The sequence below is a fragment of the Lytechinus pictus genome, chromosome 17 (assembly GCF_037042905.1).
Source record: "Lytechinus pictus isolate F3 Inbred chromosome 17, Lp3.0, whole genome shotgun sequence".
NCBI lineage: Eukaryota > Metazoa > Echinodermata > Echinoidea > Temnopleuroida > Toxopneustidae > Lytechinus > Lytechinus pictus.
Window position 1 is genome coordinate 17,657,194 of NC_087261.1, and position 25,405 is coordinate 17,682,598.

General features: G+C 36.4%; 1 protein-coding gene across 1 annotated transcript in view; it reads left to right on the top strand.

Moving 5' to 3' along the window:
- Nucleotides 1-24,276, top strand: part of LOC129280186 (plexin-A2-like) — a 62,764-nt gene extending 38,488 nt beyond the window's left edge. Inside the window, exons 27-37 of the mRNA XM_064112417.1 lie at nt 544-690; nt 1,413-1,566; nt 2,276-2,388; nt 9,277-9,376; nt 9,781-9,872; nt 10,042-10,134; nt 10,684-10,847; nt 11,397-11,544; nt 19,621-19,761; nt 20,428-20,505; nt 21,046-24,276. Of these exons, the coding sequence (XP_063968487.1) occupies nt 544-690; nt 1,413-1,566; nt 2,276-2,388; nt 9,277-9,376; nt 9,781-9,872; nt 10,042-10,134; nt 10,684-10,847; nt 11,397-11,544; nt 19,621-19,761; nt 20,428-20,505; nt 21,046-21,090 (1,275 nt within the window). The 3' untranslated portion in view covers nt 21,091-24,276. The remainder of the gene's footprint in view (nt 1-543; nt 691-1,412; nt 1,567-2,275; nt 2,389-9,276; nt 9,377-9,780; nt 9,873-10,041; nt 10,135-10,683; nt 10,848-11,396; nt 11,545-19,620; nt 19,762-20,427; nt 20,506-21,045) is intronic.
- Nucleotides 24,277-25,405: the final 1,129 nt, after the last annotated feature.

A 25,405-nucleotide genomic window follows, 5' to 3' on the forward strand; every position in this document is an offset into this window, starting at 1 on the left:
TGTCAGACGTGTATCAATCAGATATGATTATTTACGTCTGGGACCGACCTTTAACGTCACCATCCGAAAGACGTGACCAGGGCTCGAACCTCCGCATCAATTTGTAACTTCCCCACAGCTTGGATTACAGGCGCACGCCACAACGCCCAGTTAACGTAACGCCCAGAAGAGCTGCAACTGTTTAGAGTTTATTCATAAGAGCGTAGGGTGGTTTGAGCATGGGGAGGTGGAACTAAAATGGTATGGGGTGCACATCTTGGGGAGGTGTAATTAATGTTTGGAAAATCAGCTGTCGAAAGCAGAAGGGGTACAAATTTCGTTCTGCTTTCGGATCTCCTCTGCCCAAGCGGGAGAGCGCACGTGCACCTTCCCAGTTTACGCCCTTGATTCACTTTTATATTCCACACTCTGTAATTTTTTAGATATCTCCCCCTCCCCCCTTATGTTATCGCTACATAATTTATATAAACCTACATAATCAGGAACATTTTATGTAATCGAACTAATGATCAAATTACCCCAATCATTTAATTTTCCAAACAGCGTCATGCGGCCGAACCTCTTTACTTGCTTTACCAGTCCATCAAGATACAGGTTGAGAAAGGACCAATTGATATCACTACAGGACAGTCTGTCTTCTCATTGAACTTTGAATGCCTCTTGGAAGAAGAAGTGGAATTCAACGAAGTGGTATTTTACTTTTATTCCCATTCATGTGCCGTGCAAAGAGTTATGATCGAGAATAACATTTATGTTTCATTGTACGCATGTGTGAAGGACCATGACCAAGTTAATATGTAAACATTAAAGACGACAACTATTGTCTGGTGTCGTGACAGTGAAATTTAAAGTTGGGAACTTAAGACGTTATTTTAGTGTATTCATTTTTCTTTTCTGATGGGGGGTATTGCTAGGTCCGAGGTCTGTTATTTGATTGAGCAATAACTATATTGATAACAATGATAATAATTGTATTTATTGAGCGCTTTTTCCAGAGGATACAAAGCGATGTTAATGGCATAACAAGGTGAAGATTCATGGTGTGTTTTAAAATGTTTTTGAAGAGGTCAAGAGAAGAGAGGTTTTGGAGTTATGGAAGGAGTTTGTTCCAGAGACAAGGGGGGGGGGGGGCAAGAGATGACAAAAGTTTAGGGTTTGTTTTCTGGATTTTACAAACGCATAGGAAGAAGCAGCTTCAAAACGAAGAGAGTATGTAGACCTTAATTGTTACAATGAAAACTAATAACTTGAAGAACTGAGGTTGACAGAGATTAATAGGTTTGAACATGTATCCGATAATGGATTCTGTCAAAAACATGTTTCATGGACTCAATATCAACTATACCAAAATAAACTAAGATTTTAAAGGGGTCAATGGTTGCAGCAATTTCTCCAATTCTCATTTCTTACAGACTCTATCGGTAGTTGGCAGAGACAAAAGACACTTGTACTACGTCAAGGTTCTTGATGTTGATTGCATGACCCAAGTCAAACAGAAGATACTGGACGCTGCGTACAGAAACAGCCACATCGTACAGCAAAACAGGGCTCACGAGATGGATCTCCGTGAGTATTGAAGAACTTGTGCACGATCCCAAGATTCGGAGCGCGCAGGTGTGCGGACGATGCAAGCAACGCATATACGACGCGAACGCTGAAGTCATATTCCAAATGCTCAATCGTACGTTTCAGCTGATGTTCGAAGTTTATGGCTGGCTGGCTCCTCATCCTTCTCATTTGTGAAGTGACATCAGCAAATGTGTGGGCCATAGCCGATGTTTCCAAAATCAACACATCGTATGCAGGGGCAGCAAAAGCCGGGGGAGCCCCCCCCCCCCCACACACACACACTTTAATTTTCAAAATGGTGTACAAAAACGTCAAAATAACCATATGATTGTATGATTGTGATTTTTTGCATCGTCAGCCCCCCCCCCACACACGTTTTGCTCAGCCCCCCCCCCCCCTTTGAAAACCGTTCCGCGTCCCCTGGTATGTGTACTGTGCATGTGTGCGCGTGACTGGCTGATAATTGACAGCTGCATGCTAACTAGGTAGATCTATGTATGTACAAAACCGTCCAACGTCGCCGCGGATCGTACACCTTTAAATACATACATAAATTGAGGTTAAAAATGAAAGCAAGTGCGCGCGTTGATCGGCTATGCGGTTTCCGTAAATGTTTTGATGTTGTATTGGCATTTATCAAGAAGATGAAGTAAATTGTGGTTTGCATACAATTGACAATTATATTCTTCCTTTACTCTGTTGTCAGTGTGGTACCATCCTGGTGGGGAAGAGAGGGTCTTGAAAGATCAAGATGAATTTAACAAACTTGTTGAGAATTCCAAAGGCGCATGTTACATCAATACCATCAAGACATATGCGGTAAGTTGGTAAAATAACATGATATAAATACGATAGTTTTGTGTAGTATTACCAAAAAATACAAATGTTACCACTTACCGCTACCCTCGCATCAAGCATGAACGCTGCAAGCAATTCCCGTCTAGGGTGGGTCACTATTTCGTCCAGAAGTGCGAATCTGTTGGAGGAAAAAAGGCGCAGATTACCTTTATACTCTGTACCGGGAGGGGGGGGGGGCACTTTGACGAGTGGATACCATGCGCGAACATGGGATCTCGAAAAGCACCCTATACAAGTATTTTTCATATTCTGAATATGCACCCTTTAACTAGTATTGGCGTGTAAGCCCTGTTACAACCGATAATGTCGCAGCAACGCATAATGTCGCAACAACGCATGACGTCGCAGATTGCGACATTATGCCAAGAGCTTCCGACGCATAATGTCGCAGTCAACGCATAATGTCGTAGTTTTTCTAACGCATAACGTCACATGTCGCAACGCATAATGTCGCAGCAAATTGTCAACGCATAACGTCACATGTCGCAACGCATAATGTCACAGCGGTATTTTCTTCAGGACTCGAGCTACAGATAAGATATAAAATATGCTTTCACTAAGTATTTTGAGACACGAGAAAGAGGATAACTCTTTGTATGGATATATATATGTTTATTGCCATTTCGTCTACTGTCTTTTTCCCCCACTATCGCATGGTCTGATATCATTTCGTCTACTATTAGTTAGTCAACTATCAACATAGTCCAATAAACATTTTGTCTAATTACCATCCCGTCTAATAGCCAGTTGGTCTAATAGCCGTTTTGTTTATTATCATTTAGTCTAATTGTATTTTTTTCAATTGGTCCATTAACCACTTTGTCCAATATCATTACGTCTACTACCTTTTGGTCTAATAGCCAATTGGTCTAATAACCACTTGGTGTACTCTCATTTCGTCAATGTTCCATGTGGTCAAACTTCAGTTTGTTCGCTACCACCACTATCATGGGTCCAATCACCGGTTCTAGGACAATTACCTCCCGGACAATCACCTTCCGGACAACTACCCCCTGAAAATTACCCCCCGAGGACAATTACCACCGGATAATATCCCCCTGAGGACAATTACCCCCGAGGACAATTACCCCGGACAATTAGAAAACAATTACCTCTGAGGACATATACCCCAGGAAAATTACCCCCGGAAAATCCCCCCCCCCCCTTCTCTCCGGCATCGATGTTAGAATCAAGCGTGACCCATTGTAAGTCGATAACGCAACCATCAACACTAACACTGAGAAGTAGGACATATAAACCTGTTATTTCAAAAAAATTTAACTAACAAGAAGCAAGGAATTATGAAACAATTGGTGCACATTCCAGATTAAGATGTGGCTTTATAAGTAAAAAAAATTATGCAAAGATAATACACACAAGAACACCTTGTAATTTTACCATTAAAGCCCTTAATGGTAAAATTACAAGTTGTTTATGTGTGTATTATTTTAGATTGAAAGCAATTAATAAATGTTAAAGAAGGAAATTAAGTACAAAAATAGGTAAATTGTAAAAATACAGTGTTTTTCCATACAAATTGGCAATCATGATAGTGTTAAGCATATAGAATTCGTTTAAGGGGCATTTTAAGGACGGTTTGTGAGAATTTGTAAAGAAGTAGGCCTATACGTAATTATACTAAACAATAGGAACTTCGCAAATAAAATAATGCGACCGCGCAGTGTGAGCTGAAAACATTAATATTTAGACAAAAACGGACATTGTAAAAAGCTCTTGAAAAAAAAAATCGATTTTTAAATGAAGAAATAGAGAAAGCTCAATATCCGAGCTGAATTATATTTTTATATTGACTTCACAACTTTACATTTTAAGCTCTATATCAGCTCATATTGAGCAAGATATGAATCTCATCGAACAGGCAATGCGAGCGCGAAGCGTGACTGAAAATTCCATATACTGTAGTGACATAAAAACAAAGTCTTCTCCTCACCTTATTTTATTCACTCCTCTTTTTTCTATCTTTCCCCTTCTTTTCTCTTTATTTCTCCCTTTTTTGGCTCCGCCATTTTTTTTCAGGGGGGGGGGGGCACGTGCCCCCTGCCCCCCCCCCCCCCGTAGCTACGCCACTGCGAAGATTTCCAAAACGAATGATATTGTGCTACCATGACATAAATGATAGAATTCTGGGTTTCGTTAAGATTTGCAGATGGAGCTCACTTTTTACCGCTTTCTTACTGCGTTCGTTTGATTCCAAGATACTCAAGAATGCCTTGAGTACTTCTTACGTCAAACGTACGGCCGTCGCATGACTCTGTGCACTCCCTTTGTATAGGGGGTTATTGTCGCCGGGGGAGGGTAATTGTTCCAAGTGGTAATTGTCCTCGGGGTAATTGTCCTGGGGGTAATTGTCCAGGGGGTATTCATTCGGAAGGTTATTGTCCGGGGGTAATTGTCCTATGTAGAACCGGTGATTTGACCTATTGGTGATTGGACCCATGGCAACGATACCAATTGTTAGCCGAAATGGGTTTAGATAAAATGATAGCGAACCAACTGAAGTTAGACCAAATGGAACATAGACAAAATGAGAGTACACCAAGAGGTTATTAGACCAATTGGCTATTAGGCCAAAAGGTAGTAGACGTAATGATATTGGACCAATTGAAAAAAATACAATTAGACTAAATGATAATAAACAAAACGGCTATTAGACCAACTGGCTATTTAGACAAGATGGTAATTAGACGAAATGGTTATTGGACTTTGTTGATAGTTGACTAGCTAATGGTAGACGAAATGATCAGACCATGCGATAGTGGGAAAAGGGCAGTAGATGAAATGGCAATAAACCGATAAATATCCATACAAAGAGTAATCCTGATTTCCAAATCACTTCATTCTCTTTCTCGTGTCTCAAAATACTTAGTAAAAACATATCTTATATCTTATCTGTAACTTGAGTCCTTAAGAAAATACCGCTGCGACATTATGCGTTGCGACATGTGACGTTATGCGTTAGAAAAACTACGACATTATGCGTCGACTGCGACATTATGCGTCGGATGCTCTTGGCATAATGTCGCAATCTGCGACATTATGCGTTGGTGCGACATTATGCGTTGCTGCGACATTATCGGTTGTAACAAGCCCTGTTACAACCGATAATGTCGCATCAACGCATAATGTCGCACCAACGCATAATGTCGCAAATTGCGACATTATGCCAAGAGCATCCGACGCATAATGTCGCAGTCAACGCACAATGTCGTAGTTTTTCTAACGCATAACGTCACATGTCGCAACGCATAATGTCGCAGCAAGTTGTTAACGCATAACGTCACATGTCGCAACGCATAATGTCGCAGTGGTATTTTCATTAGGAATCGAGCTAAAGATAAGATATAAAATATGAGTTCACTAAGTATTTTGATACACGAGAAAGAGAATTAAGTGATCTGGAAATCAGGATTACTCTTTGTATGGATATTTATCGGTTTATTGCCATTTCGTCTACTGCCTTTTTCCCACTATCGCATGGTCTGATATCATTTCGTCTACCATTGGTTAGTCAACTATCAACAAAGTCCAATAACCATTTCGTCTAATTACCATCTCGTCTAATAGCCAGTTGGTCTAATAGCCGTTTCGTCAATTATCATTTAGTCTAATTGTATTTTTTCAATTGTCCAATTTCCACTTTGTCCAATATCATTTCATTCATGTTCTATTTGGTCTAACTTAAGTTGGTTGACTATCACTTTGTCGAAATCCATTCCGGCAAACAATCATTTAGTATCATTGCCATGGTCCAATTACCAATAGGTCCAATTTCCGGTATTTTTTTCGGTTTACTGACGGATGGTCTATTATCACTAAGTCTAATCATCAGATTGGCTAACAACATTCGTGATAAACCCACTTAGTCCTTTTCTCTTTTGGTCAAATGACCACTTGGTCCAATAGCCAATTGGTCTAATGACCACTTGATCTAATAGCCACTTGGTCTTATTCCCAGTTGGACTAATTTCCACTTGGTCTAATTGCCATTTCGTCTAATGTATTTTAATGTCACTTGGTCTAATTGCATTTGGTCCAATACCAGTTCGTCTTATAGTCGGATGGTCTAATACTAGTTGGTCTAATTTCAGTTGGTCTAATCCTCACTTGGTCCATTATTCATTTGGTCTATATTCAGTTGATCTAATGTGCAGTTCGTCTTATTTCCATTTTGGCCAATTTCCACTTGATCTAACTTCCAGATAGTCTAACATTCATTTCGTTTACATGCCACTTGGTCTAATATGTAAAGTTTGCATGGTAACTTGTTTTAATTTTTCTGGTGAAATTTTTAAAGTTACTATCCGTGCGCCGGCTTCGAATCTTCACCCGTGTGCCCCTTGATATTTGAGTACATTTAGAGTGACTATATTTCCATCCCCAATTTTTAAAAATATGAGGATTTTCAAAAGCCTGTGGAGATGAATGCTTCATATTCCAGTCCAAAATGGGGTAAATTTAAGCACTTTTTTCGAGCGCTATGCATGAAAATCCTGAAGTGGATGTGGATGAGAGCGCGAAGGTAAAAAACAACATGTACTATATAGGCTAAAATGTTCGGTCGCGCTTCACACTCTCATCCACATCCACTTCAGGATTTTCATGCATAGCTCTTGAAAAAGTGCTTTAATTTACCCCTTTTTGGACAGGAATATGAAGCATTCATCTCCATAGGCATTTGAAAATCCTCATATTTTTTAAAAATTGGGGATGGAAATATAGTCACTCTAAATGTACTCAAATATCGAGGGGCCCACGGGTGAAGATTCGAAGCCGGCGTGCGGAAAGTAACTTTAAAAATTTCACCAGAAAAATGAAAACAAGGTACCATGCAAACTTTATTATATTAGACCAAGTTGCATGTAGACGAAATGAATGTTAGACTATCTGAAAATTAGATCAAGTGAAAATTGGCCGAAATGGAAATAAGACCAACTGCACATTAGACCAACTGAATATAGACCAAATGAATAATGGACCAAGTGAGGATTAGACCAACTGGTATTAGACCAACTAGTATTAGACCATCCAACTGTTAGACGAACTGTTATTAGACCAAATGGCAATTAGACCAAATGAAAATTAGACCAAGTGGCAATTAGTCCAACTGGGAATAAGACCAAGTGGTCATTAGACCAAAAGAGAATAGGACTAAGTGGGTTTATCACGAATGTTGTTAGCCAATCCGATGATTAGACTTAGTGATAATAGACCATCCGTCAGTAAACCAAAAAAATACCGGAAATTTTACCTATTGGTGATTGGACCATGGCAACGATACCAAATGATTGTTTGCCGGAATGGGTTTCGACAAAGTGATAGTCAACCAACTTAAGTTAGACCAAATGGAACATGAATGAAATGAGAGTAGATCAAGTGGTTATTAGACCAATTGGCTATTAGGCCAAAAGGTAATAGACGTATATACTGGTATTGGACAAAGTTGAAATTGGACCAATTGAAAAAAATACAATTAGACTAAATGATAATTAACAAAACGGCTATTATACCAACTGGCTATTAGACGAGATAGTAATTAGACGAAATGGTTATTGGACTTTGTTGATAGTTGACTAACTAATGGTAGACAAAATGTATCAGACCATGCGATAGTGGGGAAAAGGCAGTAGACGAAATGGCAATAAACCGATAAATATCCATACAAAGAGTAATCCTGATTTCCAGATCACTTAATTCTCTTTCTCGTGTATCAAAATACTTAGTGAACTCATATTTTATATCTTATCTTTAGCTCGATTCCTAATGAAAATACCACTGCGACATTATGCGTTGCGACATGTGACGTTATGCGTTAACAACTTGCTGCGACATTATGCGTTGCGACATGTGACGTTATGCGTTAGAAAAACTACGACATTATGCGTTGACTGCGACATTATGCGTCGGATGCTCTTGGTATAATGTCGCAATCTGCGACATTATGCGTTGGTGCGACATTATGCGTTGATGCGACATTATCGGTTGTAACAAGCCCTACCCTTAACAAGTATTGGAAACAATACGATACCATTGGCAAGTATTCCTCGAGTTGAACCCCAAAACAAGTAGGCCTACAGCAATATTTTAATTGTCACGGACGTCGATTTTACCTGTACCAAATACGGCCTCACCTCCCACACCTCGCGTAAATCGGACTCTAAACACGTAGTGTTGACTGTTGGGCAAAAAGTACATCCTTTATAAAACAGTTTAGTCTTTTGTATACCCTCGCAAATTTGACCCTAAACACGTAGCTTTCCTAGTGAAATAAATACCATTTTTCATTATTTAGTGTTTTGACACCCTTATTACGTTAAGGACGTAACGTGTCTAGCTTTCTTGAAAAATACATCCTTTTCACGTGTTTTTACGCATGGTATACACTAGTTAATTTAAGTGCCCCCCCCCCCCCCCCGAGAAATTGTCGTATAAATAATCTCCACAATGTGTTCTAATTATTCTGTCGATGTTTTGTAATAGTTACAGGCTTGTATTAGAGCACTAAATTATCGATCTATCGGCTTGACAACACACACAAAAAACAGCAATCACTTCCTTTTAAAAATGTGTATGGCCTTAAAACAAATATCATTAAGGATTTATCGTTGGTTGTGGTTGAAGCAAATCAATTTTTGTGATACGAGATATTCCTAATTACATGGAATGTATTTGAAATGTAGGTATGTTTCTCTCATTTCATTATAATTACGAATGGTCATTCAGTTTCTGTAGTAGGCTTAATTGTTATCGTTCTTATATGTATATTCTTCATTTTCCTCTTCATAGTATCATGAAAATTAATCGTTCCTTTGATATTATCAATTTTTGCAGGTTCCAGACAGTAGCAGAGTAGCCCTTATTACCAAGTCATCCACGAATGACACAGGGGTATACGAGCCTGTGACCCCAGGGGTGCAACTCTTCCAACAATGTAAGATATTGGTCCAAGGGGCTACAAGGGAACAAAAATCAATGAAAATTGTCTATATAATTTATGTCAAAGGGTTATGTCAAATATAAAAGAAAAATGGCGATAAAAACATGGGGTTTGGCCATCTGAGACAACATCGCAGACTCCGCTATATAACTTTCTCGATGTCTTTCTTTTTTTCAGATTGAGGTTAAAAATGAATAAAGAGATCAATCATTCAGTCATTATTCAATTGCAAAGTGCAATTTTATTAGGTGGACAAACCGACGAAAACTTTCATTTAAATCCATCGAGAAGTCAACTGTTTGCTTATTTAGCTATCTAGTATAAATATTACACATTCACCACGTGCATTTCTCAAAATTGTATTATTAAGCGCCAATCTCCTTTATTGTTTCACCAAGATCTTGAGGAAACAGGAACCGATGATATTCCCAGCAGAGACTACGTACGAGTCCGTACGATGGATGCCAGCGGACAAAGTCTCATCCACTTAGTAAGGAATATGTTTTTATAAGTATTAAGATAACTCTTAATGATCCGTTATACGTACCTTCCCCCTTTTCGCCAATGACACTTTCGCATGTACTGTATACATTGGTATAAGGACTCTCTCAGAGAAAATACGAAAAAAAAATAATTGTCTTTGATTATTTACATTATAGGTTCCTGAGAACCAAGTTCCTACGGACATCAGCAGTAAATCCAAGACTAAACTTGATCGTGAATTCCTAGCGCCTCGTTTGCTTGTCACCAAGGTTAGCAATAATCATTTACTACTCCATTTTCCAAAAACATATTGCGCCGTCCTCATTTCACATTGTATAAAGTGTACATGTACCATTCTGAAATCATAGATTAAAGTATTGAAAGCTGTGAGAGTGGCATTGGTATTAACCGACCAATAGTCAATGATATAGGACTACCTTTATACGGCACAACGAAAACATATTGGCCCAAATGAACTCTAACATAGTGCCATGTGGTGGCTCAGTGGTAGAGCGCCCACCTCATGAACGGGGGGGGGGTCGATCCCCGGCCGAGTCATATACCAAAGACTTTAAACGTGGGACCTTCTGCCTACTTGTCTGAAGCTCGACGTATGAGAATGGGGAAGTTTAATAACTAACATATTATGTTATGCAGGGGCCACTGGAAGAACAGCTGACAGCTGAAAGTGGCTACCCTTGGTAAATAAGAGTTGTTATTATTATTATTATTGTATCATTATTATCATTATTGTTATTATTATTTTTATTTTGTATTATTATCATTATTGTTATTATTATATAACATTTATTGAGCAGAAAACAATCCAACCGCGCCTTGACGGATTCCTGACATGCGTCTTCAAGAAGCCGGCTGAAACACCACGCACCATCAAGCATCTCTTTGACTTCTTTGATAAGATGGCGGACAAGTACTGCGACGAGAAGCCAGAGGAGATTGCAGAAGTTTGGAAGAGCAGCAGGTAATCAGGATTATGACGGTGTTTAAAGGATCTCGCGAACGCACTCCTTTGGTCACATAATCGCTCACAGGACAAATAATTGTTGTTAATGTTCTATTGCAATTTTCATCATGGGGTGCCTCTTATTTGACGAAGCTTTATACAAGTCATAGAGGGTATGTTCATTTTATACCCATCCATTTGTGTTTGAGAAAAGACGTCAGAAACTAGGAAAAAAATATCCCTGACATTTCACTGTGTCTTGTTCTACATAACAAGGCAGCTAAAAATAATCCATTAGAAGACTACTATAGGAGTAATTGCATTGAACCAGAGGGTGACGGTAGTTTTAATTCTTAGCTTTGATATTTCTGCTAGCTGCTGCAATACTATTCATGTATGTTAAAATACAGGCTGCATGTTTTATTATACGTCAGCTATTAGCTATGCAATTTTGTGTTTTATAGAATTGACCAGTTAGAAACACCATTCAGAGAACTGTTAAAGTAACGTTCTACGCCAGTATAAAATACATGATCACAATGTACATGTATTTCATGTTAATTCCAGTCTACCACTGCACTACTGGATGACCACTTTGACCCACCCATCTTACGTCTTCGACATGCGCCAGTCAAGGTCTGCTGATCAGAGTGTATCGGTCCTGGCTAACATGCTGGACAATGCATGCAAGAAGATCCGATCTGAAAATACCAAGGTCAGTACTTAGAAAAGAGGAGAAGGTATTGATACTCAAACTGAAGTTTCGGGCGCCGATTGCATAAAATTGGATGAAAATAAACAGAGCATGGAAAGACATTCGGCGTCAAGAAAAATAAGTCTAAATAACTTGGAAGTGATGTGAATTAGTTAATTTGATTATTAGATTGTAAGGAATAATAATAGAAAGTCAATGATGTCATTGTTTCAAATGGAATGAACTCGAATTTCCTTCAATATCTTTATTATTTCGAAGAGGCTCTTCTCCACCGTTCATTTGAACATTACCAAACGTGCTGCTCCAGTACTAAACAGCTAAAATTCTACTATAGTCAGGTCCAGATTTTAAAATATGTGCTCAGAAGAAGTGCTTTAGGCATTTTGTGTTAATGCTGATTTATCGATTGTTTCAAGGTAAGTCAGGGGTGCTGAATCCAAAAATGCTGTTTGCCAAACTTGATTCCGACGTTTTCATCCTCAAATCGGCAAAAAACACAATGGCGGCATTTTTAATGCATTTTTCCATATCCAACGATTTGTATGGGTGATGATATTTCAGAAACTGGGGTCTATGCCTTATTTTTGATAGCCTGGGTTGCAAACACAATGCATCCAACTGATTCGTCAGCCATCTTTGATTCTAAGATGGCTGCCATGATTCGCAACTGCTGATTGATGAATAATACGGTCCATAGTTTGATAACTTGGGGACAATGCTGGCATAATTACATAGTGATATCCTTAACCTTAATTTTTCCTCGCTTGCATAGCAAAAGCGAAACATGGACGTCGCTTTTCCGACGGCGGTGATGACCGTGGCGGCGGCGAAGTCAACCTCAAATCTTAACCGAGGTTAAGTTTTTGAAATGTCATAACTTTTAGGGTATAGATGTCTATTTCATGAAACTTGGGGTTAAACAAAGTCTATTGAGACAGGTTGCAGTTACAAAAGGTCGTACAGGGTACCTGGAAATCCAACACAGTGTCCATAACCGCAGTCGTCGTAACATCACCTCCCAAAATTAAGAAAAATCATCACAATCATCAAAAGTTTACAAGGCAAAATAAAAAATTAGGAAATGTTTACATGATAGTCAGTGAGTGTGTCAGAGACCTTCCCAAAATGGCGTCTATAATGGACGTTGTAACTTTGAAATGGTTTAAATTCATGCAATATCCACCTGGTAGAAATAACTTTGGGGTCTACCGAGAAAAAAATAAAACATATAACAAATCATGGTTCCCAGGGGGAAAATTGCATTAGAAAATTTTCAAGTATAATCAGTGGTGCAGTTTGACAACAAAAATCATGATGGCTTAAAAATGGTTGCTATTTGTTAAAAATTTGGCTACAAATTGCATATATTATCTACCTAGATACATAACTGTGTCTTTCTTATTATCTTTATTTCTTTACTATAGGTGAAGACTTTTTGAAATAAAGGTGAAAGGTGAATTACAGGGATACGCTGTTGTCCATTATGTAAAAAAATGAAGAACGCTCAAAAATTGCATTAGAATTGGCCACCATTGAAACAAAAATGGCAATACTTCATATCCCATCTAGCGCCGCTAATTTGGTGTCTTTGCTAGGTTTTTAAGGCTCATAAATATATGTTTTCCAAGAGTAAGGGACATAATTAGATGATGGTGCAACAATAAGTAAACATCCGAAAACAAACTTTAAGAAATGAGGTACACTTTCACCTAAAAAGTACCATAATTCACTGATAAGTATTTCAAGACATAAGATTTTAGTGCTCTGGACTATTCTATGGTTTCATGATTGGGGGAAAGCATTATTTTTTACGCAATTTTAGAAGTCGTTTTGGACTTTTTACGACGATAAGGAAAACTGACCATTTTTGTTATTTGTCCCGGTTTAGTATTTTAGCCTTCAAACCACAATAGTGTAGATTTGTTCACGTAATTATGACTATGTTAGAGTAATGGAAGTCTTTTTAGAATCGTTTTTCAAAGCCATCTTTGAATAATAGGTAAAATGGACAGCTTCATACCATTGTAACTAATCCTAAAGTATAATTTAACCCTTAAAACCATCGTGTACACACCAAAATCATATTTTCCAGATGGATTATGACAATTTAAAAATATCAGAAGCCATTTTAGACTCCTTTATTGGACGCAATCTTGGATTTTAGACATACAAGACCATTGATTGCCCTTGTTACTTATCCTAATGTATTACTTGAGCCTTTAAACCAAGGGTTAGACAACACAATCAATATACCCCAGGCGAATTTTAAGCAGACTATGTCAGTTTATAGGTAACAATAGCCATTTTAAACACTAATTTTTGAAGCCTTTTGGATTCTTGGACATGCTGGACCTCTGAATGTCCATGGAGCTATGGCTCTATGGAATGTCCTTGTAACTTGTCCTAATTTATTAATTGACCCTTTAAACCATGGGTTAAACATCAAAACCATATACCCCAGGCTGATATTAAACAAACTATGTTAGTTTTTTGGGTAATAACAGCCATTTTAAACTCCATTTTGGAAGCCATTTTGGATTTTTTTACATTCTGGAACCACTCACTGCCCTTGTAACTTGTCCCAATGTAATACTGGACCCTTTAAACCATGGGTTATACTAAAAATCACATTCTCCAGGCGGTTATTAAACAAACTATATTGGGTTTTATAGTTTTTGTTTAGATAGCATTTAGCTATTTAAGGACGTTCCACAGTTAAAATGAAGTCCATGTCATTTTCACCAAATTTTGCAAAGAGTTACTCTGGTATTTATGCATTATGAAAATGCAAAAAATAATATAGGTTCATGTGCTTATTTTTTTTCTACGGGTCTTCAAAGTCGCCGTATTTGAATGATATGCAATCTTGCGCAATTTCAGAGAATTTTGCCTCTCTTAGACCTCACGAATTCCCCAAATGAGTTTAAATCATCTTCACTCAGCGGATATCGCATCAAACTTCATCAAATTTTCAAGATATATAACAAAGTGTATACCAAAGTAAGAGAAAGCCTTTTAATTGGTAAAACTATATCTATCTGGAGTCAGCAGCGCCCTCATTTGGCAAGAATGGTGCAAAAACTCGGAAAAAGCAAATCTTCAAAGACGTGAATCTACTCAAAAATTTAAAAAGTATTTTGTAAGCTGCACTTTTTTCAAAATCCATGTCATTTTCATCAAATTCTGCTAATTTGTAGAGGAATGCATATCGAAGGTGTAGGGAAGTTAAAAATATGGGGTCCATGTGCTCGTTTTTTAACTATGAGTGTCCATAGTGATGCGAGTTGGCATCGAAATCGCCGAAAATGCGCCCAAAACGTGCAAAAGTCTAATAATATCGTCTAAAATGCGAATGGTTCCGTAGTTTTGCTCCCAAACACTCAAAATCCATGTCATTTTCATCATACTCTCTAGATTTGTAGAAGAATATATTCTGAAGACATTAAAATATCAAAAATATGGGGTTTATGTGCTCGGTTTTAAACTATCAGTGTCCAAATTGTTGCGAGTTGGCTTGAAAATATTGAAATGCACCTAAAATGCGCCGAAAACGTGCAGAAGTCTATACCCTCTAAAATGCAAATGGTTCCGTAGTTTTGCTCCCTAACATTTAAAATCCATGTCATTTTCATCATACTCTCTAGATTTGTAGAGGAATATATTCTTAAGACATTAGAATATTAAAAATATGGGGTATATGTGCTTGTTTTTAAACTATCAGTGTCTAAACTGTTGCGAGTTGGCTTGAAACAGCCCAAAATGCGCCGAAAACAAGCACAAGTCTTATAATACCGTCCGAAATGTCTAAAATACGAATGATTCCGTAGTTCTGCTCCTAAACATTCAAAATCCATGTCATTTTAATCATACTCTCTAGATTTGCAGAGAAATATATTCCGATGACGTTAAAATATTAAAAACATGGGGTCCATGTGCTCGTTTTTAAACTATCAGTGTCCAAATTGTTGCGAGTTGACTTAAAAGAATTGAAATCCACCTAAAATGCGCCCAAAACGTGCAAAGTCTAATAATACCGTCTAAAATGCGAATGGTTCCGTAGTTTTGCTCCCAAACACTCAAAATCCATGTCATTTTCATCATACTCTCTAGATTTGTAGAGGAATATATTCTAAAGGCATTAAAATATCAAAAATATGGGGTCTATGTGCTCGTTTTTAAACTATCAGTGTCCAAATTGTTGCGAGTTGGCTTGAAAATATTGAAATGCACCTAAAATGCGCCGAAAACGTGCAGAAGTCTATACCCTCTAAAATGCAAATGGTTCCGTAGTTTTGCTCCCTAACATTCAAAATCCATGTCATTTTCATCATACTCTCTAGATTTGTAGAGGAATATATTCTAAAGACATCAGAATATTAAAAATATGGGGTCCATGTGCTCGTTTTTAAACTATCAGTGTCTAAACTGTTGCGAGTTGGCTTGAAACAGCCCAAAATGCGCCGAAAACAAGTAAAAGTCGGATAATACCATCCAAAATGTCTAAAATACGAATGGTTCCGTAGTTCTGCTCCTAAACATTCAAAATCCATGTCATTTTCATCATACTCTCTAGATTTGCAGAGAAATATATTCCGATGACGTTAAAATATTAAATAATGGGGTCCATGTGCTCGTTTTTAAACTATCAGTGTCCAAAGTGTTGCGAGTTGACTTAAAAGAATTGAAATCCACCTAAAATGCGCCCAAAACGTGCAAAGTCTAATAATACCGTCTAAAATGCGAATGGTTCCGTAGTTTTGCTCCCAAACACTCAAAATCCATGTCATTTTCATCATACTCTCTAGATTTGTAGAGGAATATATTCTAAAGGCATTAAAATATCAAAAATATGGGGTCTATGTGCTCGTTTTTGAACTATCAGTGTCCAAATTGTTGCGAGTTGGCTTGAAAATATTGAAATGCACCTAAAATGCGCCGAAAACGTGCAGAAGTCTATACCCTCTAAAATGCAAATGGTTCCGTAGTTTTGCTCCCTAACATTCAAAATCCATGTCATTTTCATCATACTCTCTAGATTTGTAGAGGAATATATTCTAAAGACATCAGAATATTAAAAATATGGGGTCCATGTGCTCGTTTTTAAACTATCAGTGTCTAAACTGTTGCGAGTTGGCTTAAACAGCCCAAAATGCGCCGAAAACAAGTAAAAGTCAGATAATACCATCCAAAATGTCTAAAATACGAATGGTTCCGTAGTTCTGCTCCTAAACATTCAAAATCCATGTCATTCTCATCATACTCTCTAGATTTGCAGAGAAATATATTCCGATGACGTTAAAATATTAAAAACATGGGGTCCATGTGCTCGTTTTTAAACTATCAGTGTCAAAAGTGTTGCGAGTTGACTTAAAAGAATTGAAATCCACCTAAAATGCGCCGAAAACGTGCAAATTCTAATAATACCATCTAAAATGCGAATGGTTCCGTAGTTTTGCTCCCAAACACTCAAAATCCATGTCATTTTCATCATACTCTCTAGATTTGTAGAGGAATATATTCTAAAGGCATTAAAATATCAAAAATATGGGGTCTATGTGCTCGTTTTTAGCCTATCAGTGTCCAAATTGTTGCGAGTTGGCTTGAAAATATTGAAATGCACCTAAAATGCGCCGAAAACGTGCAGAAGTCTATACCCTCTAAAATGCAAATGGTTCCGTAGTTTTGCTCCCTAACATTCAAAATCCATGTCATTTTCATCATACTCTCTAGATTTGTAGAGGAATATATTCTAAAGACATCAGAATATTAAAAATATGGGGTCCATGTGCTCGTTTTTAAACTATCAGTGTCTAAACTGTTGCGAGTTGGCTTGAAACAGCCCAAAATGCGCCGAAAACAAGTAAAAGTCAGATAATACCATCCAAAATGTCTAAAATACGAATGGTTCCGTAGTTCTGCTCCTAAACATTCAAAATCCATGTCATTTTCATCATACTCTCTAGATTTGTAGAGGAATATATTCTGAAGAAGTTAAGATATTTAAACTATAGGGTCCATGTGCTCATTTTCAAATTATTAGTGTCCAAAGCATTGCGGGTTGGCTTGAAACAGCACAAAATGCGCCGAAAACAAACAAAAGTCTGTTAATACCGTCTAAAATGCAAATGGTTCCGTAGTCTTGCTCCCAAACATTGAAAATCCATGTCATTTTCATTATACTTTGCACATAGATACTTTAGCACCTGAATATTTCAAATATACAAAAATTTACATGGGTCCATGTGCTTGATTTTTTGCTATAGAGCTTCAAAGTTAACCCAAAATGGATGATGTTCTTAATAATTGCGCATCCAAAAGAGAATTTGGCATTTTTAGACCTCACGAGATCACAACAATGAGTTTAAAGCTCTATAAATCAGTCAAAATCTATAAAGATTTCATCAAATTTTGCAATATGATTAATAATTGTATCCGTAAGATTGATAATTGATTTATATTGCTGTCAATTGTTTGCTCATTGAAGTTTAACAACACTCTCAGTTCTTAGAAATTGCGGGAAAGATACTCAACCTCAAAAATTTCAAATTTCAATAACAAACTTGAGAAGTAAAACAAATGCTGCACTTTAGTCAAAACCCATGTCATTTTCACAAACTTTGCAAAGTTGTAAAGGAAGGTATACCTAAGAGGTGCAAACATTAAAAAATATGGGTTAATGTGCTTGTTTTCAAACTATCAGCACTCTTATTAGAGAAAATTGTCATTTTTCAAGCAATCTGCTTATGATGACAATCCTTCTCCTGCAAATTGTGAATATCATATAGTTAATCATTTTTGTCTGAAATTATCTTTTTAATACTCTTTATTTATGATTCATGCCAAAAATGCTAGCATATTATGTTTATTATGTTATGAAAAATGTATTATACGAATGTTATGGATGCAGAAGAAAACAATAAATCAAATCAAATTTGCTTCTTAAAACACCCGAAAACGCGCCAAAAGCTTTGTATATAATTATGTGAGGAAAAATTCCGAACCACTTTTCCATTTATTCAAACTCGGGGTCATATTCATGATACTTTGCGGCACTTCAGAGAAACTATTTTGAAATTGTAGAGGAATAACAAAAATGGTCCATGGAATAATTCTAGTTTATTAGCTTCATAAAATAACACATCGGATCTGCAGTTAGTAAAGATAAGGAGAAAAATCAGCTCACAGTACAGCTGATTAATCACCAGTTCATCCATTGTGACGTCAGCGCGCAGAGTGTAAAATATGCGCAGATCATGATGCGCACAAACATAACTGTGGAACGTCCTTAAGACTCCAATTTTGAAAGCCATCTTGGATTTTTGGACATAGTAGACCGTTGACTGTCCTAGTTTACTACTTGACCCTTGGAATCACCAAGGAATAAAAGCCAAATAAAAGACACCAAAATATGTAATAGATGAATTGTGAATTTTTAGGCCATGGCAGCCATTTTTAAGCAATTTTGGATTTTCAGGTACCCTGGAGTACTTACGTTCACTCTTTCCTTTTACCCCCTACACCATTGAAAACATGTATGCACCGGAAAAGATGTCTACGGTAGATAAAGAGTCGGTTATGTTAATTTTCAGTGAATGGCGGCCATCTTAGACGCCATCTTGAAAATAACCACTTTCCCGGATGCGGATTTTGGTAGATTTTTAGTATGTTATTCCTAAAATCAAATAATACCAAAAAACAGTTGACAATCATTTTTGTTACAAATTTTGGGGTTCAAAATAGAGCAAAAATGGTGTAGAATGGCGGCCATATTGTTTTTGCCAATTTGAGGATTTTAACATCAAAATCAAGGTTGGCAAACAGCATATTTGGACTCAGCGCCCTCAAATTATGCTAAAACACTTCTCAATTCAGCATTAACACAATTTGCCTAAGGCAGTCTACTTTTTTTCAAATCTGGACCTGACTACTAAGTAAACGACTAATTCAAATCTAGGACAAAAGTAAGCCTATTCTCCCTCTTTCTGGATTGCTCTTCCGATGAGGATCAGGTGAGCAGATCAAATCAAGTCTTATTGTTGTTAAGTTATATCACTATTTGATTTTGATTTTTTTCAGGATTCTGCACTCAATCGAGTTCTGTTCTACAAGGATCTACCTGGATACATCGCTACCATTGGCGATTACTATGACAGCATTAAAGGACTGACGCCACCAACGGCAGAAGAACTCCAAGAGGAATTCCAAACCATCGCAAATGTAATTTTACATTTATTAGTGTTCTCTAATAATCCCTAATACTGAAACTAAAATGGAAAATGACTTTGCAAACACGAAAATGGTTACTCCGCTATCGAAAGAAGAACTAGAAATGAAGTCAAATTTTCGTATCCCAATGTTGTTTTGGTTTATGTAAAGAAAACACGCAGAGTTATCGACTATTAATTTTATAACAAACACGAGTTCTATACGATGCTATATTCAGGTTAAATCGGTAATTAGGGAAAATAACCATTCGATAAAAGTAACAATATTAGTAACAATGATTGTATTAATTATAAGGAGAATGCTAAGGAGATTAAATAACTGACAATGATAAACATGGCAATAAAAATAAATTACAATGAAAATGACAAATTTACTTCCTTATTTTAGATATCATTCTGTTTACTGAAATCTGAAATTACCGAAATCTGTTAAATCAATATTTTGCTACTTGTTATTAATTCTCGAGTATAGATGAGGAAGTACAATAGAGATATACATTCTATATATTTCCATAGAAATAATTCATGTGTCAAAAAAATATATATTTTTAACTTTCAAATTGACTATTTTTCTACTAATATTCCAAAAGAATGTACGCTATATGTGCTTTCATCCTTGTGTAAGCATTAAAAAAATTGTGTCCATTCCATCTCACAGGATTTTTCTGGTCTGTTCAGTCGAGTAGCAACCCTTAAAAAGCTGTACGACTTCACAGCTAATGATGCAGGCTCTCTAGTAAGTCGTTTTAGTAGCAAATTCGCATTCATTATTATTTGTGCAAAATAATCAATTTAGGTGAGATGAGTGCTGTGGTAGCTTTTTATGACACTTGCATGTGTTACTTTATAATTATTAATTTTGGTAGTAATTCCAAGTTAAACGAGTTTCGTTCTACAAGAGCATGATGGCAGAAATTTCCCAGCACATTATTTAAAAAAGTCAAACATCATCAGTGTTTAATTAAAAAGTTGGCAACATTTGCTAGATGATAAAAATCGTCATTGATTAAAAAGCCCGCTTTCCAAAGCGGCAGAAAGTTCCCAGCACCTGTATTGATTATAATTAAGAGTAAAACATTGTCAGTAGTGTTAGATTCAATAGTTGGCAGCATTTTTTTAGATGAAAATTGTCATAAAAAGTCCGCTTTCCAAAGATCATTGTAAACACGAGCGGGATAATGATAAAGGGCCGACTTTCTTATTACAATGTGTGAATAAAGAATTACACAGTTTATATGAAAGGTGAATCTATACTTTTTTCTCTTCTTTTATGCAGTTGGATTCGGTCACAGAAAAGATGCCAACTAGGGATAGCTGTTAGCATGGCTCATCTCGGTCTGCAGATATTACTAGTACTGATGTACACGATAATTTGGAGTCAATATTGATATTATGATTTTTGTGATATTACAATCATACTCCGGAATGTCTCTCATAACCTAGCATATTTCACATGATATAATCGATCGTTGCATTGAAGCTCCCCATTTCTATTACACATGCCTGACAATACCCCGGACAATACCTGACTAATATCTCAGTCGTTAACATTTGTGTACCAGCTACATATAGGTGGTTTGAATGAAAAAGACCCGGCCGCAGTAGAGCAAATGTGACTGAGGTATTAATCTTGAAACGCTGTGTTTAATGATAATATTTCCTATTGTATACATGTATATGGTTTGTTTAAGCAGCGCCATTATATTCATTCAAATTTATTTCAAATATTCTCAGTGTTGTATGCCCCCCCCCCCAAAAAAAAGTTGATTAATCTAGTTTTCGTCTATCATGTCTAAATTGCTACATTAAGTGTATTACTTTGGGTTTTCAATAATTGAACGAACTTGATTTCTCCGAAATGTGATGAAATTTATGTATGATATTGATTATCATTATTGTGTGTTCTATGGTGTAAAATTAATTCTCTACTTGGTCTACTCACCGACACAGGTGCCTCATGCTTCAATTCTATTCTCAATGTGTCCACAAAAGTCAAAACTCCACTGAAATTCGGATCAAAAATTTAATATGCAACAGCTATTAACTGAACAAAGGAGTCTTTGAGAACACTATACCGGATCGCGACGCAAAAAACTTCGAGCTGGCTCTTTTTAACTCGTGGATGATCTTAAGTTATTGCACAAATCCAATGAAAATTAAACTTGTGTTATCTTGTCCGCGATGAATAACAAACGAAAGTTTTACTATGGCACCAAAGAACGAATAAAATAATCCACATGTATATGTGTCCACAGATGCTATTCCAGAATATATATCCAAGATGAAAGTAACGTTAGAACTCCAAATATGAAAAAACAGTATATCCAAGAATGTTTCAAGCGATTTGCAAAGGTGAATGGACTAAAAATTGTTTTATGCGATGTGGAGTTGCTACACTTTTTATGTAAAACTACATTATATTAATGTTATATGTTTCAGTATTGTATTCGTAAAGTAAGGTTACACTGTAAAAATTGTGGTGTTAAAACTGACACAAATTGGTGTTAATAGAGGACAACATCCTGAGGTGTTAAAATAACACCCTAGAGATTGAACATAACACCAAGAGTGTCAACGTAACAACCATAGGTGTTGTAATAACACCTATAGGTGTAAAACTAACACCACCAATTTAACACTGGTGTAAAATAACTGGTGTGGTCCTCTATGTACACCGGTTAACACCACAGTTTTTGCTGTGTAATGTAAGTTTTGCTAAAGATCTTTGTAGATACATGTCTAAATTTATTTTAACTCTCTCTCAATTCGTAGTATGAGTAAACTTTGTAATGTGTTTAAAAAGAAATATTGAAAATCCGTAGCCAAAGTCTTAGGGATTATGAATTACTTAATATTTCAATAATTATATGTGAATTATGGTATTTTCAGAGAGTTTAATAAGAATGAAGCATGTTAATTATTTTACTAGTATATATAGGCCATATTTTAAAGAAATTGTATATTGTTTATCTTGTATAAGTCATGTTATACGTTTTAATAACCAAGAAAATGTTATTATCTTATATTACCGCTATTCGATGGAAATTGGAACTGGTTCCTTTAAATTTCTATTGAGTTAGATTACTGGTTTTTTGTGTGTTCATTTATGTTCTAATAACCTGGAGAAATTAACTGACTCGATGCAAATTTGATAATCTGCAAACTGTCACGTGCAAACTGAATTTAGAAAAAAAAACGATTTGCTCCACATAGGCCCATCTTTAACACAAGTTTCTTTTTATATAAAATGTCATAATGGTTTTGCGCCACTATATATTATCAATCTTACTCCCAACAAATTGCTCATCATAATCCAGCAAAATAGTGACAAGAAGTAAATTTATGATGCGCCCCTTTTCAGACCTATATAGAGGAACTTGTTTCCCATTTTTACATAGGTTGCACAAAAAGTACCCTGTATTGTGTAGTGCCCCAACCCCCCCCCCCCTTCTGGACATGAGGATAAAAAATCCCTTTGTCATATAGCCCCATCGAATATCAATTGACGTCACCTTTGTTGTGAGCAAATCAAAGGCCATGTCGTTTTGTGCATTCATCGGCGACAGTAATTCTGCAACCTAAAGCTATAATTCGCAGCTGAAAGAAATAAAACATGAATACAAATTTTAACTAACTGTTCTATGCACATGAGCTACCTGTTTATATTTCCGAATGAGATTTTTACTTTTCCGAGCTCCCCTCGAACCCCCAAACGCGTAGGTATTGAGCATGTTTTAGTATTTACTAATTTAGAGATGATAATTTCTGCGAAAATCACTTAAAGCATACTTGTTACTTTTATAGATTAGTCATTTTTCTTTGTTTTGTTTTTTGTTACTTTCATTTATGACTGGCTTGTCTTTTTACGCATTTCAATATATTAGGGATTTATGCATCGTTTTATACTCAGAAATATTATGATGTTTATTCAGAAACATAAACTGAGTGATGTGTATTCAGAAATACTACTTATGTCTTCAGAAAACGCTTACTTATTGATTTAGACAAGTATTCAGATTCATGATTTTAGTTTTTAATTGTTTACACCTGACCTGCTTACCCAGCCTCTGTCAAATAGTTTGAGGCGATTATGAATTACTTTACAAAATAATTAGTATCATTAATAAGAGTTGAAACTAAACCATATAACGCTTAGGGATTTAAAGTAAATCTGATTCGTTGTTTAGTGGGATGTTGCTGATACTGTACTTCCGCTGCTTTTCCGCATGAGCTTTAACGTATATAGGCCAAAATATTGACAAGACTTACAATAAAACTACATCAGCAGCTGGTTAATGTTTGAATTAGCTTTAACCTTTAAATTGATATCCATGAATTAAGTGTTTGAACGTCCTCCCAAATTTGTAAAACCATGATTTGTCAATTTATGACTACTGTAATCTTTGTGGTCAACTTAGAGCATTTTATTTATTTAATTTCATTTTTTTGCACAATATGGAATTGAATAAAATGTGTATTTTAGAGATTTCAATTGCTTGCAGGCAAAAGTGAGGTATACTAATAAAAAATTAATTATATCCAGCTATTGGCAAATATTTTTTTCAGTGCTCCACTTGTTTGTTTAATTTTTTAATTATTTTTATTTAAAAAAAAGATGCATATTTGAGCAGAGACTTATCTGTCTCAATACGTAATACGAGCGCGAACGGCATTTTTTTATACATAGGAGTTTGACTGTTTTCCGATTAATCTCCAGTAATTATTTCATTCACTTCTCTGGGTGCTTCCTTTTTTCCTTTCACCTTCCCTTCCCTTGTTTTTTTTTCATTTCGTTGCTTTTTCTTAACTCATATATTTTGTTTTATCGACACGGGGTAAACTCGTCAGTGAACTAAGCACTTGTGGACACTGCAAAAATAGACATGAAATACATCAATAAGAGTTACAAACAATAACTGAACAAACACAAAAATATTCATCAAGGTAACCGACATGCAGGGTATACAGACAGAGAAGACATTTATTTCATTTTTTATCTATTTATTCTTGCGCCGCATATATGGGACGGGAGGTAGCCCCCCGCCGCCATCCCCTCCCCCCCCCCCAAAAAAAAAAAAATCCCGTAGGAAATAATGCCCTTTTTCAGAATGAAATGTGCCTTTTTTCAAAATGAAATAACTCTTGTGAAGTAATACATTTCAAGTAGTTTTTTCAGGAGGGGGGGGGGGGGCTCGCGTTCACATCAATTATTTATTAAGATACCCATTTTGTTCACGGTTGCAAAGATTAATGTTCACTGAGTTTTCATGTCGGAAGAACAAAAAATTTCATCTCGCGCTCCGGGTTCGCATTATTTGATTGGTGTGATATGGGCAATACCATAAAAAAGTCAACCTTTTTATACGTCCGACCCCCGTTTTTTCTCAATTCTTACTTCACTTCATAAACTGACCCAACTCATGGTCATTTGATGGCATTACAGACTGTCAAAAGAACAAGAATTCAAAAAAAATAAATCAAAATGGTCTCTTGCATATTGGGGTTCGGACGTACATATTTTATGGAATTACATGTATGTATCCTATTTATATGTAATAGAAGACATCCTTAAATAAAAACGCGCTTAGACTGTCCAGTTTTCAGTTCGGAATATCAAAAATTTTGAGCTCGCACTT